The 14,034-nt window shown below is 41.1% G+C and overlaps 1 protein-coding gene across 3 annotated transcripts; it reads right to left on the reverse strand.

Moving 5' to 3' along the window:
* Positions 1 to 1,394: 1,394 nt before the first annotated feature.
* Positions 1,395 to 11,703, reverse strand: hlx (H2.0 like homeobox). 3 transcript variants are annotated; one of them, XM_004914793.4, is made up of 5 exons: positions 10,658 to 11,703; positions 9,287 to 9,463; positions 8,697 to 8,726; positions 8,282 to 8,466; positions 1,395 to 3,051 (listed from the first exon to the last, which is right to left on the reverse strand). In XM_004914793.4, the coding sequence occupies exons 1-5, from the start codon at positions 11,133 to 11,135 to the stop codon at positions 2,728 to 2,730; spliced, it is 1,194 nt and encodes a 397-aa protein (XP_004914850.1). In that variant the 5' UTR covers positions 11,136 to 11,703; the 3' UTR covers positions 1,395 to 2,727. The 3 variants fall into 3 exon arrangements, with proteins under 3 accessions (XP_004914850.1, XP_002936060.1, XP_004914851.1); XM_002936014.5 differs by lacking the exon at positions 8,697 to 8,726 and having other exon boundaries at positions 10,658 to 11,702; XM_004914794.4 differs by lacking the exons at positions 8,697 to 8,726; positions 9,287 to 9,463 and having other exon boundaries at positions 10,658 to 11,702.
* Between the last annotated feature and the right edge of the window lie 2,331 nt (positions 11,704 to 14,034).

Raw genomic sequence — 14,034 nt, forward strand, 5'->3', positions numbered from 1 at the left:
ATACTGAATACCGATACCAATTTGTTTAAATTTACGGCAGTGCGTCCGGATTCGTTTCATTTTACTAACCAGGGTTTGGGAATCTCTCCATTATATTTCATTTAATTTCGATTAAAGAAATTGCCTCAGGACAATAAACGATTATTTCCCATCATTTTTTTATTGTCTAAAAACATAAGAGTAATGTAAAAACAGTGAGTAATGCGCTAAAAGCTTTAGTCGGTCGTGACTGCGTCTAGACGCAAATACATATACTATTCAGACTCGTTTCTTTTGTTGCTGGAGTAATTTAATCGTCAAATCTGTACGATTTGAATCTATTTCACCTGTTCTATTACCGAAACGATTTTTTCATTAACATAATTCCTATAAGGTAATGCCGGTGATTTCGTGAATTATTGTATACTAGGAATACATATAATGTACCCATCTTTGTACAGCATAGGTGATTAATGTAGTGGACCCATTTATATTTTTAAGGCCGAAGTTATAGTTAATAAAAATAAATGTTCCCTACTGTAAATGTTCTGTAGGCAGAATTTGGGGTTATATTATGGATATTAACGGACCATATGCGCAAAAGCGCAAAGCGCTTAGGAATCATCTCCTCCGCAGAAATCGGTTCCTAACTATAACTTTCCCATCGTTCTCCCTAAATTTGTTTTATTCGATTCAATTATACCGAACAGCATCAAAGGCAACAGAGGATTGTCCTTGGTTATTGAAAAATCCAGTGTAACCGCAGATATTACATCGATTTTGAAGATCGCTATCCTTCACAGTAGAAATAAAAACGACCCTACTAATTGTTCAAATTAATCTTTAATCCACCTTGCTTTTAAACGATCGCTACAGTTACCTTCCTATCAATATTTTGATTATGGGTGGAATATATATAATATATACATTATTGCAAAGCTGTGTTTGTGCTGCTGAAGTTCCAAACCATAAATCCCGCAAATATAAAACGGCATTCAGATTGAAATGAAAAAAAAAAAACATTCAGTATTTTTTGGACCCACAATTAACAATTAACCCTTAAGTTATTATTGTTGTTTACCCAGATCTTAACTTTGTTTGCAGGGTCCAAAACGTTCAGTGAACAGGGATTATAAATATCAGAGTTTACATTTTAATTGGTCCAAATAGTAAGAAAAAAAATATATATATATATACACACACCCACATTATATATATATATATATAGATATATATAGATATATAGATATAGATAGATGATAGATAGATAGATATATATAGATATATATATAGATATATATATATGTGTGTGTGTATATGGGCTTATTTTACTCATTGACTGGTTCTGAGCCCATGGAAGTCCCTATATGACTGGGTAACAGTAGGAGGGGGCACAGACAAGGACTGACTCGCACTTGCTGTAAAACCATAATAAAGATTTTATTTACAGTAAGTTCAGTGCATGGCTAGAGACAGATACACATTGCAAAGAGTCTGCATGTTCCAAAAACATTTCACATTTTAATTCTTTTAGAGAGATCACAGAACAGAGAACATGCTGGAAACCCATTAGGGGAGAGAATTAGAAATTGATTGGATTCCTCCCTTCACTGCAGTGCTGCTAATTACAGGGGGGCACCCCCCCCAGACTAGGGACTGAGCCTTATTTACCCCCGTAGCTCTGTTACCCTTATGCTCCCAGATGGTGGGGTTGCCTTTGGGGCAAAGTGCAAGGTCCATCTTCTCCTGAGCAGAATATTATACTTTTAATCCTATTCAGAATTTATACCTTGTTCTTGCCTTCTGGGAAGCCATAAATGCTGTCTATTGATTGGTTGCTATCGGTTACAAGAAATGGTTCAAATTGCTCCCTATATGGCAAAATCCCTATTTGTCTACTACTTAATAATGGCTTTATTCCATAGTCGGGGTAATACTTTGGGCCTAGGGTTTTTATGAAAAGGGCCAGTTACACCATATAATGGCTTTATATATATTTAAATCCATTTTTGTGTTACTCTGCATTAGTATTAGCCCCGTCATATGGTTTTAGCTAATACATAGCCATAAGGGCCACATTTCACGGCTGTAGGGCCCACGTTGCATGGCATGTAACAAATTTGCTATTTACTAAACTTTTATGATTTTAATACTGGCGAGTTAGGGTCGGATGTCAAAAGCCATAAAAAATAGGGTTTTTGCTGCAAGTAAAGGTTTTAGGTATTTTAACAATGAAATGTATACTGAATATTTTCTGTTTCTAGTGTGACTGGCCCTTTAAGCACAGACTAGAACACTGCAAGGAGGAATTAAAATGCTGACAGCACCAATAGCAAACACTTACAGGCCCTTTAAACAGATGGTCCCAGTCGCCTCAGATCCTTAGCGTATGTGCTGACACCCTCTTATCCCCACTCACACATACACCTAGGGGCACTTACATGTAGTAAATGAGGTGCAGTTTGGGTGCTATTCAGACCAAGCGAGGGGCAGTCAGTTGTTTGTAGACAAGAGGGTAAGGCACAGCCCCACCCATGCAGAGATAATAATCCATCAGTCAGATAGTGCCCCCCTCTTTTACCTATTGGGATGGGAAGTCTGAGCCCCGGCCCCCTAGTGGCCGGTTGGAACAATTCAGTGGTACCAGCTTGGCCCAGCCATTATCTTCTCAGCTTGTCCAACACTGGGGTCTCCCAGAGAAGTCATCCATAAATTAATGAGCCACTTCCATCGCTTGGTGTCCAGAGTTTATTGTAATGGGGGGCTCTGTGGAGTGGGCACATCTGAGAGGGGGTCACAGTGCTGTGGGGAGGACTTGATGACACTGGTGGCCTGTGGCTCGCTGGGGGTCTCAGTCCGTTCACTGTCACTGGGCATCATGTCCAAGGACTCACAGTCACTGCTCTCGCTCTCCCCTTCAGATCTGTAGGGGCTGCTGCTTCTGTCCATTTGTACTTCCCCTGAGCCGGGGGCCTCGGGCTTCTCGGCCTCCTCCTTCTCCTTGTCCTTCTGCGCTTGGGCCTCCTTAGAGTGCCTCCACTTCATGCGCCTGTTCTGAAACCAGACCTTTACCTGCAGGGTCAGAAAAACACCCGGAATTAGCCTGGAACATAGGGAATTTAAACCTGGGCTACCCCTGCTGTTGTTGGTCTACACTTCCCAAAAGGTTTGCTGGGGTTGCTGGGAGTTGTGGTGCAACAAGAAAGCAAAGGGGCAATAAAACTAAATAACAACTGATTATTGCTTTATTCCACCATTCCCAGCCAGTTAAATAAAAATCAATTACCCTTTTTTTTATCATACTTATATTAAGTATTTCTTTGCCTGCTCTTTTATGGTTTAATTGAATCATATTTCCTTTGAGGCACCCATACTTGTTGTGGGGGGGGGTACTTTCTGGCAACTATCCGGCCTGCAGGGGCTGTGTGTTCCATGGGCACCTCTAGGGCATATTGCATTGCTGCCTTTTAGCTCTAGGGTCCAGCCAGGGCACTATCTGCAAGGACTTTGTGTGATTCTACTGTACAGCGCTGCGTATATAAGTAGCTCTTTATCAATAAAGATATACATACATTATTATTATTATTATTAACATTTATTTATAAAGCGCCAACATATTCAGCAGTGCTGTACAATAAGTATACATACATACTGCACATACATAAGGACCTTAGATTGCTAGCTCCACTGGAGCTCACTCAGGGCTCCTTATCTATAATCTGTGCCAGGCAGTGCCCATTCCCATATAAGAACAGAGTGCCCCGCAGTTCTGTTAAATTCAAAGGAACTATATTCAAAAATAAAATACAATTCATTTCTTGTGGGCTGGGTAAAGTCTAGCATAACAGGCTTGAACTTCCAACTAATCTCCTACACCGGGGAGAGAAAGCAGCCCCCCAGCCCCCCCAGCTTGCACTTAATACTGGGAAGCAGGCAGAAGTCATGGGGCACAACAAGTAAAAAAAACAGCTTGATCAGGGGTGGCAGTCGGAACATCCCTAGGAACAACTGTTGCAATAGAAAAAAACAACAAACAACCTTGGAACTATCCTAAATCATTGCTATGAGGGGTCTGGCATTTCTGGGTATTCAAAAAGTTATTGCAGATAATATGGCTGATGGTCTGTCCCTCTGTCCAAGGGGGTTTCGCATTCGTGGACATACCCGCACTTAGCTCAACCCTTCCTTTAGATTGTAAGCTCTCAGTGATTCACAAAGAGCTGCTATATTGTATAGGTATTTATTACTGGATGGTTCTACACATATCAGGGATATATATATATATATATATATATATATAAATGATTTCTTTTTTCTCTATAATTATAAAACAGTACCTTGTACTTGATCCCAACTAAGATATAATTACCCCTTATTGGGGCAGAACAGCCCTATTGGGTTTATTCAATGGTTAAATGATTCCCTTTTCTCTGTAATAATAAACCAGTACCTGTACTTGATCCCAACTAAGATATAATTACCCCTTATTGGGGGCAGAACAAGCCTATTGGGTTTATTTAATGGTTAAATGATTCCCTTTTCTCTGTAATAATAAAACAGTACCTGTACTTGATCCCAACTAAGATATAATTACCCCTTATTGGGGCAGAACAGCCCTATTGGGTTTATTTAATGGTTAAATGATTCCCTTTTCTCTGTAATAATAAAACAGTACCTGTACTTGATCCCAACTAAGATATAATTACCCCTTATTGGGGCAGAACAGCCCTATTGGGTTTATTTAATGGTTAAATGATTCCCTTTTCTCTGTAATAATAAAACAGTACCTGTACTTGATCCCAACTAAGATATAATTACCCCTTATTGGGGCAGAACAGCCCTATTGGGTTTATTTAATGGTTAAATGATTCCCTTTTCTCTGTAATAATAAAACAGTACCTGTACTTGATCCCAACTAAGATATAATTACCCCTTATTGGGGGCAAAACAAGCCTATTAGTTTTATTTAATGGTTAAATGATTCCCTTTTCTCTGTAATAATAAAACAGTACCTGTACTTGATCCCAACTAAGATATAATTACCCCTTATTGGGGGCAGAACAGCCCTATTGGGTTTATTTAATGGTTAAATGATTCCATGTTCTCAGTAATAATAAAACAGTACTTGTACTTGATCCCAACTAAGATATAATTACCCCTTATTGGGGCAGAACAGCCCTATTGGGTTTATTTAATGGTTAAATGATTCCCTTTTCTCTGTAATAATAAAACAGTACCTGTACTTGATCCCAACTAAGATATAATTACCCCTTATTGGGGGCAGAACAGCCCTATTGGGTTTATTTCATGGTTAAATGATTCCCTTTTCTCTGTAATAATAAAACAGTACCTGTACTTGATCCCAACTAAGATATAATTACCCCTTATTGGGGGCAGAACAGCCCTATTGGGTTTATTTAATGGTTAAATGATTCCCTTTTCTCTGTAATAATAAAACAGTACCTGTACTTGATCCCAACTAAGATATAATTACCCCTTATTGGGGCAGAACAGCCCTATTGGGTTTATTTCATGTTTAAATTTTTAGTAGACTTACTAAAACTACAAAAGACCTCTTAACTGGAAAACCCCAGGTCCCATGGATAACAGGTCCTATATGTATATATATATATGTGTGTGTTTAGCAAAATAATAATACTGGCCAAATAAGGGTTACTTTACTCTGGGAAAGCATTTCTGGAATTACATTTATAATTATTTATAGGTGAAGTCCCTTCTCAGTGTCCCCGCTGTCGTGCCGCGCCATTGTTTGCAGCCATTTCCCATCCTGAAACCACAATGTGCGTTTGAACCTCAGCTCCATCCTCCGGGGAGCATTAAAATTGTTTTTAAAAAAATATGTGACTATTGCCCCCCTGAGAGCTGGGTAATTACACCGCTGTACAAAAGGGCTTGAAATGAACTCAGAACCCTTCGGGGAGGCTTTAAACAAACAGCAAATAAACTGCTCGCTCTTTAAAAAAAATAGTAGTAAAAATGCAATAAAAAGTGAAGATTCTGCACAAAAGGATCTTAAGTTTGGAAAGAAGAAACAGCAAAGCAGAAGTGCCGCCTCTATGGACCCACTCAGCCTTCCCTTCCGCTTTTTTCAGCTTTAATGATAATATTTACTCATCTTTATTTGTAACCTCCATTGTGCAACAGGAGGGATAAGGATGAGACTGAGAGCATTGCTTCATAAAGCCCCAAAGTCTTGCTTCACCCAAACCACGCTGAGGGGAGAGTCACTATTAGATGTTAATATCCCCCCCCCCCTCCGTCTCCCCAGCTTGGATCAGTCCGTTTAAAAAAGGAGAGAAAAAAAAGATTTTCACTTCCCTCTCGATCCTGCGTTTCGCAATTTAACAAATACTAAAAAAAGGAATTATTTCCTGGAACTGTTTAAGACAGTTTTAAACAAACATCAAAAAATCGGTCAGAGATTTCTTTCTTTTTTTTTAATTGTGGTTTAACAAAGAAGAATTGACATTTTGTCAACTGTCAGCGTTAAAAAAAAAAAATACTCGTTTCCTAGGAAATCACAATAATTACATTGAGTAACATTGAGAATAAATCACAGCTTTACTTTACGTTTGTATGAACTCGAGTGAAATCCACAAGATTCACTGTTTATGCTGTTTTCAATTTGATTTTATATATATTTTTATATCTTTTACTGATTTATTCTTTTTTTTTTATTTCTTTTTTTAAATAATGTGATGTTGGAGTCTCCAAAAAATTAGCCAATGTTTTCTCAGCAGAAAAATACTAATAAATACTAATAGAAAACGGCAGCTGGTGTGACCCCTGGTTAAGAAGACTAACATAAAATATATATATATATATATAGACCTGTTTCCTATCCAGATATATTGATGATGTTTGACTGTCCCTGATGAAAGCTCCAGTTAGAAGCTGAAACATTGGACTTAATAAAGTTTCACATTTATTTAATGAAACAATGTGACTTCTTCGTGAAAAGCTTGTGAGTGCTGTCATTCCAATCCTGTATATATATATATATATAGACCTGTTTCCTATCCAGATATATTGATGATGTTTGCAAATTGCAAGGAATTATTTTCTGCCTTTTGCTACATTAGACTGTATTTATTTTTTAGCTGAATAGGCGGTTCGGCCCTATAGGACTTATATATATATATATATATAAGTGCTGGCTGTGTTTTATTTTGTATTTTGTATTCAGTGCACAAGGGCAGCTATCTATTAGCATTTTGGAGTGCTGTAGTGAGGACTTTTTTTGTATATATATATATATATATATATATATATATATAGTACACAGAGAGAAGCACACCCTATACAAGTCCAAATGCCCTTGGTGCAAACAAAACTATAATAGAAAGAGTGCGGCACACACATATACACACTATATATATATATAGGGTACCTGCAACTTCTACTTTTAAAAATACATTTTTAGTTATGATTTATGATTCTAGTTTACTCCCCTGTGCATTTGAAATGAACAACATCAACGAAAAAATACAGTTTCCCTTATCAGAGAATATTTTGTAAATTGTGGCTTAACGAAAAAATTGAATTCTGTCAACCGTCAAAAAAATTATTCATTTCCTACAATTGATAGCAATATATATATATATATTATACTTTAAAAAACAGAAGCCGGACCCAGAAAATGACAATGATTACATTGTGTAACACTGAGAGTGAATCTCAGCCCTTCTGTTCCTTTTTTAAAAAAGAAAATCTCCCGAATGAATCTCAAGGTTCTTTGAGGCGGTTTGTTTATAATATTGTCTATTGGTTTATTTGATTTCATTTGCAAATAATGAGACTCCAAATAAAAGCCTTTTTTTTAGGTTGCAGAGATCATTTTTTAGGTTGTATTTTTGAAATCCTAATACATAGGGCAGCAACTTGTGTGCCCGCAGGTTAAGATCACATTTATAGAAACAAATATATATATAGTTATGATTTCTATGTACACCATCTATCCAGATATATAGATGATGTTTGTCATTTGAATTTTTTTTGTTTGTTTGTTTTTTGCTGTTTTGAACTAAACTGTAATTACCTGGGGGGAGAATGCACATCCCTATCCTACAGTGATGGTTCCCGCAACACTACTTGTAAAATACACTTTTGGCAATGAATTTCTTTTTCTGTGATTATTGCATTTGCAGTTAACAAAATCAACAGAAATCGTGTAGTCCCTCTTGTGGGAGAGACGGGGAGTCATTAATAGGTGAGATTAGGTTGCATTCGTATTTGATTCTACCCCGCACCCCAAGTGTCAGCCAAAGCGAGTGGCCCCTACCTGTGCATCAGTGAGGCCCAACATGGCTGCCAGCTGCTTTCTGTCGGGCTTGGTAACATATTTCTGAACCTCAAATCGTTTCTCCAGCCCCTTTCTCTGCAGGTTAGAAAAGACCGCCCGCGACCAGGAGCGTTTCCTCTTGTAGGTCTGGGGCATTGTGTCCTTGGTCAGCACGGCGTAGGGTCCTGTGGAGAAAAGGGGGACAGACATGAGCATCCCCTGCAATAACAATATTGCCCCCAATACTCCCCGCAATGTTCAGCCTGTGCCTACTTAACCCCTAGGTGTGTGGCACCCTGCCCCTACAGGTGTCTCCTTAATGTCCAGGTGTGTGGTAGCTCCACTCTGCCCAAACATGTGCCAACCCCACCCTTTACAGGTGCCTGTACCCCCCCCAAATATGTATTAAACCTACCCCACATGTACAGCTTTCTGCTACCGTCACCTAAAGCCAGAGATAATCAGAGAGAAAAATAAAGCTATAAACATAGTACTAATCTGAGAATTATTATTATGTATGTACAGCTAAGGGATGTGTATATAGATATAGTAGTGCAATGATCTATTATTTATTGCATTTATATTATCTGAAAAGACTGGTGATCTTTATAGAGTGATATAAAACAATACACTAATATATATATTATGGTTATATGGGCACACAGACCTAAAGATAAATCAATGATAGATAGATAGATAGATAGATAGATGATAGAATTAGAGAAATAATAAAAGTTTTCTTTATCAGGTGATGGAAACAAGGATCAATAAAGAGGGCTCAGACTGATATAATGATATATACAGAAATAAATGGATAGCAGAAGATAGACTAATATATTCCTAGGCCCTTCCTAGTTATTTCCCAGTCTAATTAATAAACTTGTGTTTATTATTAATAAACTTGCTGGGCTCCCTGCATAGAGGACAGAGGAGGCCAATCCAGCTAAAACTCAGGGAGATAAAGGTCCCCCCGAGCGAGAAGGATCCCGTAGGGTCCAAATGTACCTGGAAAAGTGTCCTGAAACTGCTGCACTGAGCTCCTCTGGCTGCCGTTTAACTGGCCCAGGAGGGACGAGGCCTCGCCCAGGGGCTCTAGAGGTGCGAAGAAGTGGCCGGCTGTGGACTGCATGTGCTGGCCCGGGAGACCTGACTGCTGGCCTGCACTGATTAACGAGGTCAGATCTGGGATTACAGATACAAGGAAAACTCTGTTATATTCCAAAGCACTCGCACACCATGCCCAGCCCCAAGCCACGCAGGGAGAGGGGACCCCTATATTGCTATTATCCCCCTATAATAACATTGGCACCAAAACATAGGTATTAAGTTATTACTAAGCAAGAAGCCCCTGGCTAACAGGCAAGTAGCCTGCACTGAGAATATAGTAGTGAATAGAAGGTGAGTATAGTGAGTGGGTGCTACACTAAACAATGGGTGCCCTATACATAAAGCTGTAGTAAGATACTAACTACCCTGTATCACCCATAGAACTGACCCAGGCAGCATTCATATTAATATCATGTAACGAGTACAGTGTTTGTTTACCTGGAATGAATACTTTGTATCAGTGTGTGTGAGTGTGTGTGTGTGTAATAATATAACAGTGTGTATTCCTCTACCCCCATGGCCGCACAGCGCTACTCTCTCTCTTATTTACTACAGCTCTTAATCTGAATAGATATAAATAATTGCTTTGACACTGTGTCCCTTCAGCTGTACTCATAGCTACGATGTATAATAAAGTCCCTTATATACTTATTATTATTATTAACATTTATTTATAAAGCGCCAACATATTCCGCAGCGCTGATTATAGCCAGTCCTATTTCTATGGGACATGATTTTTTAACATTCAGAAGGAAATTCCCTTCTGCCAAAGAAAATGCAATTCTAATCAACGTTCCGACACGCGTTAATTGCAAATTCCAGTGGATATAAAGGTATTTGTGAATTGCAAATTAAGACGGTATCTGCTCATTCTCTGGTTACAACAATAACGCCGAAGTCAGTGTTGCTCCGGGTCGGTTAATCAGTTGTAACTGTTGTTTCATGAGTGAGAACTGACAGTGAAAAGTTGCTTAGAAAGTTATACAGAAGTTTTGTTTGGGTGGAGGGCCCTTTCAGTGGAAATCCAACCACGGTATTTTCATGGAAAATTCTACAAATACTCTGACTCTCACACCTAAGATCTGGATCTAATGAGCTGTCATTGTGAAGCCTGGGGGACAAGTGGGTAAATGTCTAGATATACGTGCCCCCATTGGAATGGCTGGTACACCATGTGCTGCCATATGGCCCAGGCCTAACAAGTAGCCAGGTGTAGGCCAGCTATGGGCTAGTAAGCAATAGGAGCGGTTAGTGCCTGCTGGGATTTACCTCTTAGTGTGTTCCCTTCCTTCACTTTGGGGTCAAATTCAGCCGATAGGATCCGGTCAATCCCAAACTTGAGGTCTTTGCTGCAGGGCGCCGGCTGGGTGCTCTTGTGCATTCTTGCTCTGCTGGAGTTGTTGGTACAGAGACTCACTGCCCGGTGGGGTTGGTAGGGTGGCAGAGGGGACAACCTGTGGTGGAAGCTGGACTCAGGGGTGACCGGGGTGGGTCTGAATGGGGAACCAGCAGGCTGGTATTGGGCTGGGTGAATGACTCCCACTGAAGCCGCAGTCAGGGCTGAAGAGCCAGGGGGGCTCTCGGGGTCCCCGCCATGTAAGATGTCAGCGATGCAGAAGGAGGGTTTCTTCCCAGTGTCCAGGGCTGGAAATCCAGCAGCCCCACTCCCGGCTCCGCTGGTGCAGTAAGCGGGCCACAGGTTAAAGTGGGAAGAAGCATAGAATGGGGCCAGTCCAGTGGCGTACATCTCTGCCCCCTAGTGGGATGGGCCCTGGGGCAAATATTGCACAGATAGGGCAAAAGCGATTCTTTCCAGAATGGGCAGATAGAACTGGGTCTGGTGTAGTGGAGCACCCACTTATCTCCTCACAGAGTTATTACTGGTCCAGTAACGTGTGGGCCCCGCTGCTCATACAGAGTTGGCCCTTTCGCTGCTGTTGGGGCAACTTGATCACCACAAATGGTTAAACCAACTTGCCCAGGGACTCACTGGTGCCCGCGTTGTAAAGCAGTGACATCCACAGATTCTGTATCCCTGGTGTCCTGGAGAGTGGATCTGGCACCCAGAGGGGTTGGTAGGCGGGTATGTGACACCCAGGGGTGCTGGAGAGAGACCCTGAAGCCAAGAGTGGATGTGTGGCACCCAGTGGGGCTGGGCTGTAGCTGGAGGCAGCTAGTGGTTGGGCCCTGCTGATGGGCCCCTGGCAGATACAAATCCCGGACGGTTCCTGAGCACAGACACACACAGACACACACAGACACACACACAAGCCTCTCCGGGCTGCACAACTTTGGCTGAGAGTTTGCAACTCTGCACTGTACAAGAATTCCCCTAACTCCTCTCTGATTGGCTGAAAGCCCGGTCTGGGGGATTGCCCGCCCCTCTTTCCTAGGACCACGCCCATCCTTCCCCCTTGGTTGCGGAGCCCTTTACACTGACAGGGTTAGAATGGGGCTTTGATTCACACAAATGCGGGAGCTGCCAGCAGCTTGTCTGTCTGTATGTGTGTAACTGTGTGTGTGTGTGTGTAACTGTGTGTGTGTGTGTGTGTGTGTGTGTGTGTGTGTGTGTGTGTGTGTGTGTGTGTGTGTGTGTGTAACTGTGTGTGTGTGTGTGTGTGTGTGTGTAACTGTGTGTGTGTGTGTGTGTGTGTAACTGTGTGTGTGTGTGTGTGTGTGTGTGTAACTGTGTGTGTGTGTGTGTGTGTAAGTGTGTGTGTGTGTGTGTGTGTGTGTGTGTGTGTGTGTAACTGTGTGTGTGTGTGTGTGTGTGTGTGTGCTTAACTGTGTGTGTGTGTGTGTGTGTGTGTAACTGTGTGTGTGTGTGTGTGTGTGTGTGTGTGTGTCTGTCGTGTGTGTAATTGTGTGTGTGTGTAACTGTGTGTATATATATCTGTGTGTAACTGTGTGTGTGTAACTGTGTGTGTGTGTGTGTGTGTGTGTGTGACTGTGTATATATATCTGTGTGTAACTGTGTGTGTGTGTAACTGTGTGTGTGTGTGTGTGTGTAAGTGTGTGTGTGTGTGTGTGTGTGTGTGTGTGTGTCGTGTGTGTAATTGTGTGTGTGTGTAACTGTGTGTATATATATCTGTGTGTAACTGTGTGTGTGTAACTGTGTGTGTGTGTGTGTGTGTGTGACTGTGTATATATATCTGTGTGTAACTGTGTGTGTGTAACTGTGTGTGTAACTGTGTGTGTGTGTGTGTGTGTGTAACTGTGTATATATATCTGTGTGTAACTGTGTGTGTGTAACTGTGTGTGTGTCTGTCGTGTGTGTAACTGTGTGTATATATATCTGTGTGTATCTGTGTGTGTGTAACTGTGTGTGTGTAACTGTGTGTGTGTAACTGTGTGTGTGTGTGTCTGTCGTGCATGTAACTGTGTGTATATATATCTGTGTGTAACTGTGTGTGTGTAACTGTGTGTGTGTCTGTCGTGCGTGTAACTGTGTGTGTGTGTGTCTGTCGTGTGTGTAACTGTGTGTATATATATCTGTGTCTAACTGTGTGTGTAACTGTGTGTGTGTCTGTCGTGTGTGTAACTGTGTGTATATATATCTGTGTCTAACTGTGTGTGTAACTGTGTGTGTCTGTCGTGTGTGTAACTGTGTGTATATATATATCTGTGTGTAACTGTGTGTGTGTGTGTCTGTATGTATGTGTGTAACTGTGTGTGTGTGTCTGTATGTATGTGTGTAACTGTGTGTGTGTATATGTGTGTGTAACTGTGTGTGTGTGTGTGTGTGTGTCTGTATGTGTGTGTGTGTGTATGTGTAACTGTGTGTGTGTAACTGTGTGTGTGTGTCTGTATGTGTGTGTGTGTGTAACTGTGTGTGTGTGTGTGTGTGTCTGTATGTGTGTGTGTGTGTGTCTGTATGTATGTGTGTGTGTGTGTGTGTGTGTGTATGTGTAACTGTGTGTGTGTGTGTGTGTGTGTGTGTAACTGTGTGTGTGTGTGTGTGTGTAACTGTGTGTAACTGTGTGTGTGTGTGTGTGTGTAACTGTGTGTGTGTGTGTGTGTAACTGTGTGTGTGTGTGTGTGTGTAACTGTGTGTAACTGTGTGTGTGTGTGTGTGTGTGTGTGTGTAACTGTGTGTGTGTGTGTGTGTGTGTAACTGTGTGTGTGTAACTGTGTGTGTGTGTGTGTAACTGTGTGTGTGTGTGTGTGTGTAACTGTGTGTGTGTGTGCCTCTGTATATATACACACACCCTGCACATTTCCCTCATTAACCCTGTGTGAGCTGCTATTCATTTCAAGGACTAGGGGGGGGGGGAATATAAACCAGGGATTTCCAGGCTGGGGCCCCTAAAAAGTTGTTGTGCTACAACTCTCAGCCTGTGGGTTCCAGTTCTATAACAGCTGGGGGAGCGCGGGCTGGGCACATTTAGTGGGAACTCGACGGTGTCAGAGACTCTAAGGGGCTCACTAATAGCACGCAAACTGCAAAAACCAGTGCAATTATGTATCTGTAATAACACACACACAAAAATGTGTTACTCCAATATTGTGTGTATAATTCTGATTACTGTGTAGCAATGCCAGCTTGCCCCGATATTGGGCAGTGCCATAGTGTATTGGCCCTACAGTGTGCAGTGTAATTTAGATTGTAAGCTCTATGGGCTATTTATTTGTATTTATTGTTATAC

Source organism: Xenopus tropicalis, chromosome 5 (genome assembly GCF_000004195.4).
Source record: "Xenopus tropicalis strain Nigerian chromosome 5, UCB_Xtro_10.0, whole genome shotgun sequence".
In the NCBI taxonomy this organism is placed as follows: Eukaryota; Metazoa; Chordata; class Amphibia; order Anura; family Pipidae; genus Xenopus; species Xenopus tropicalis.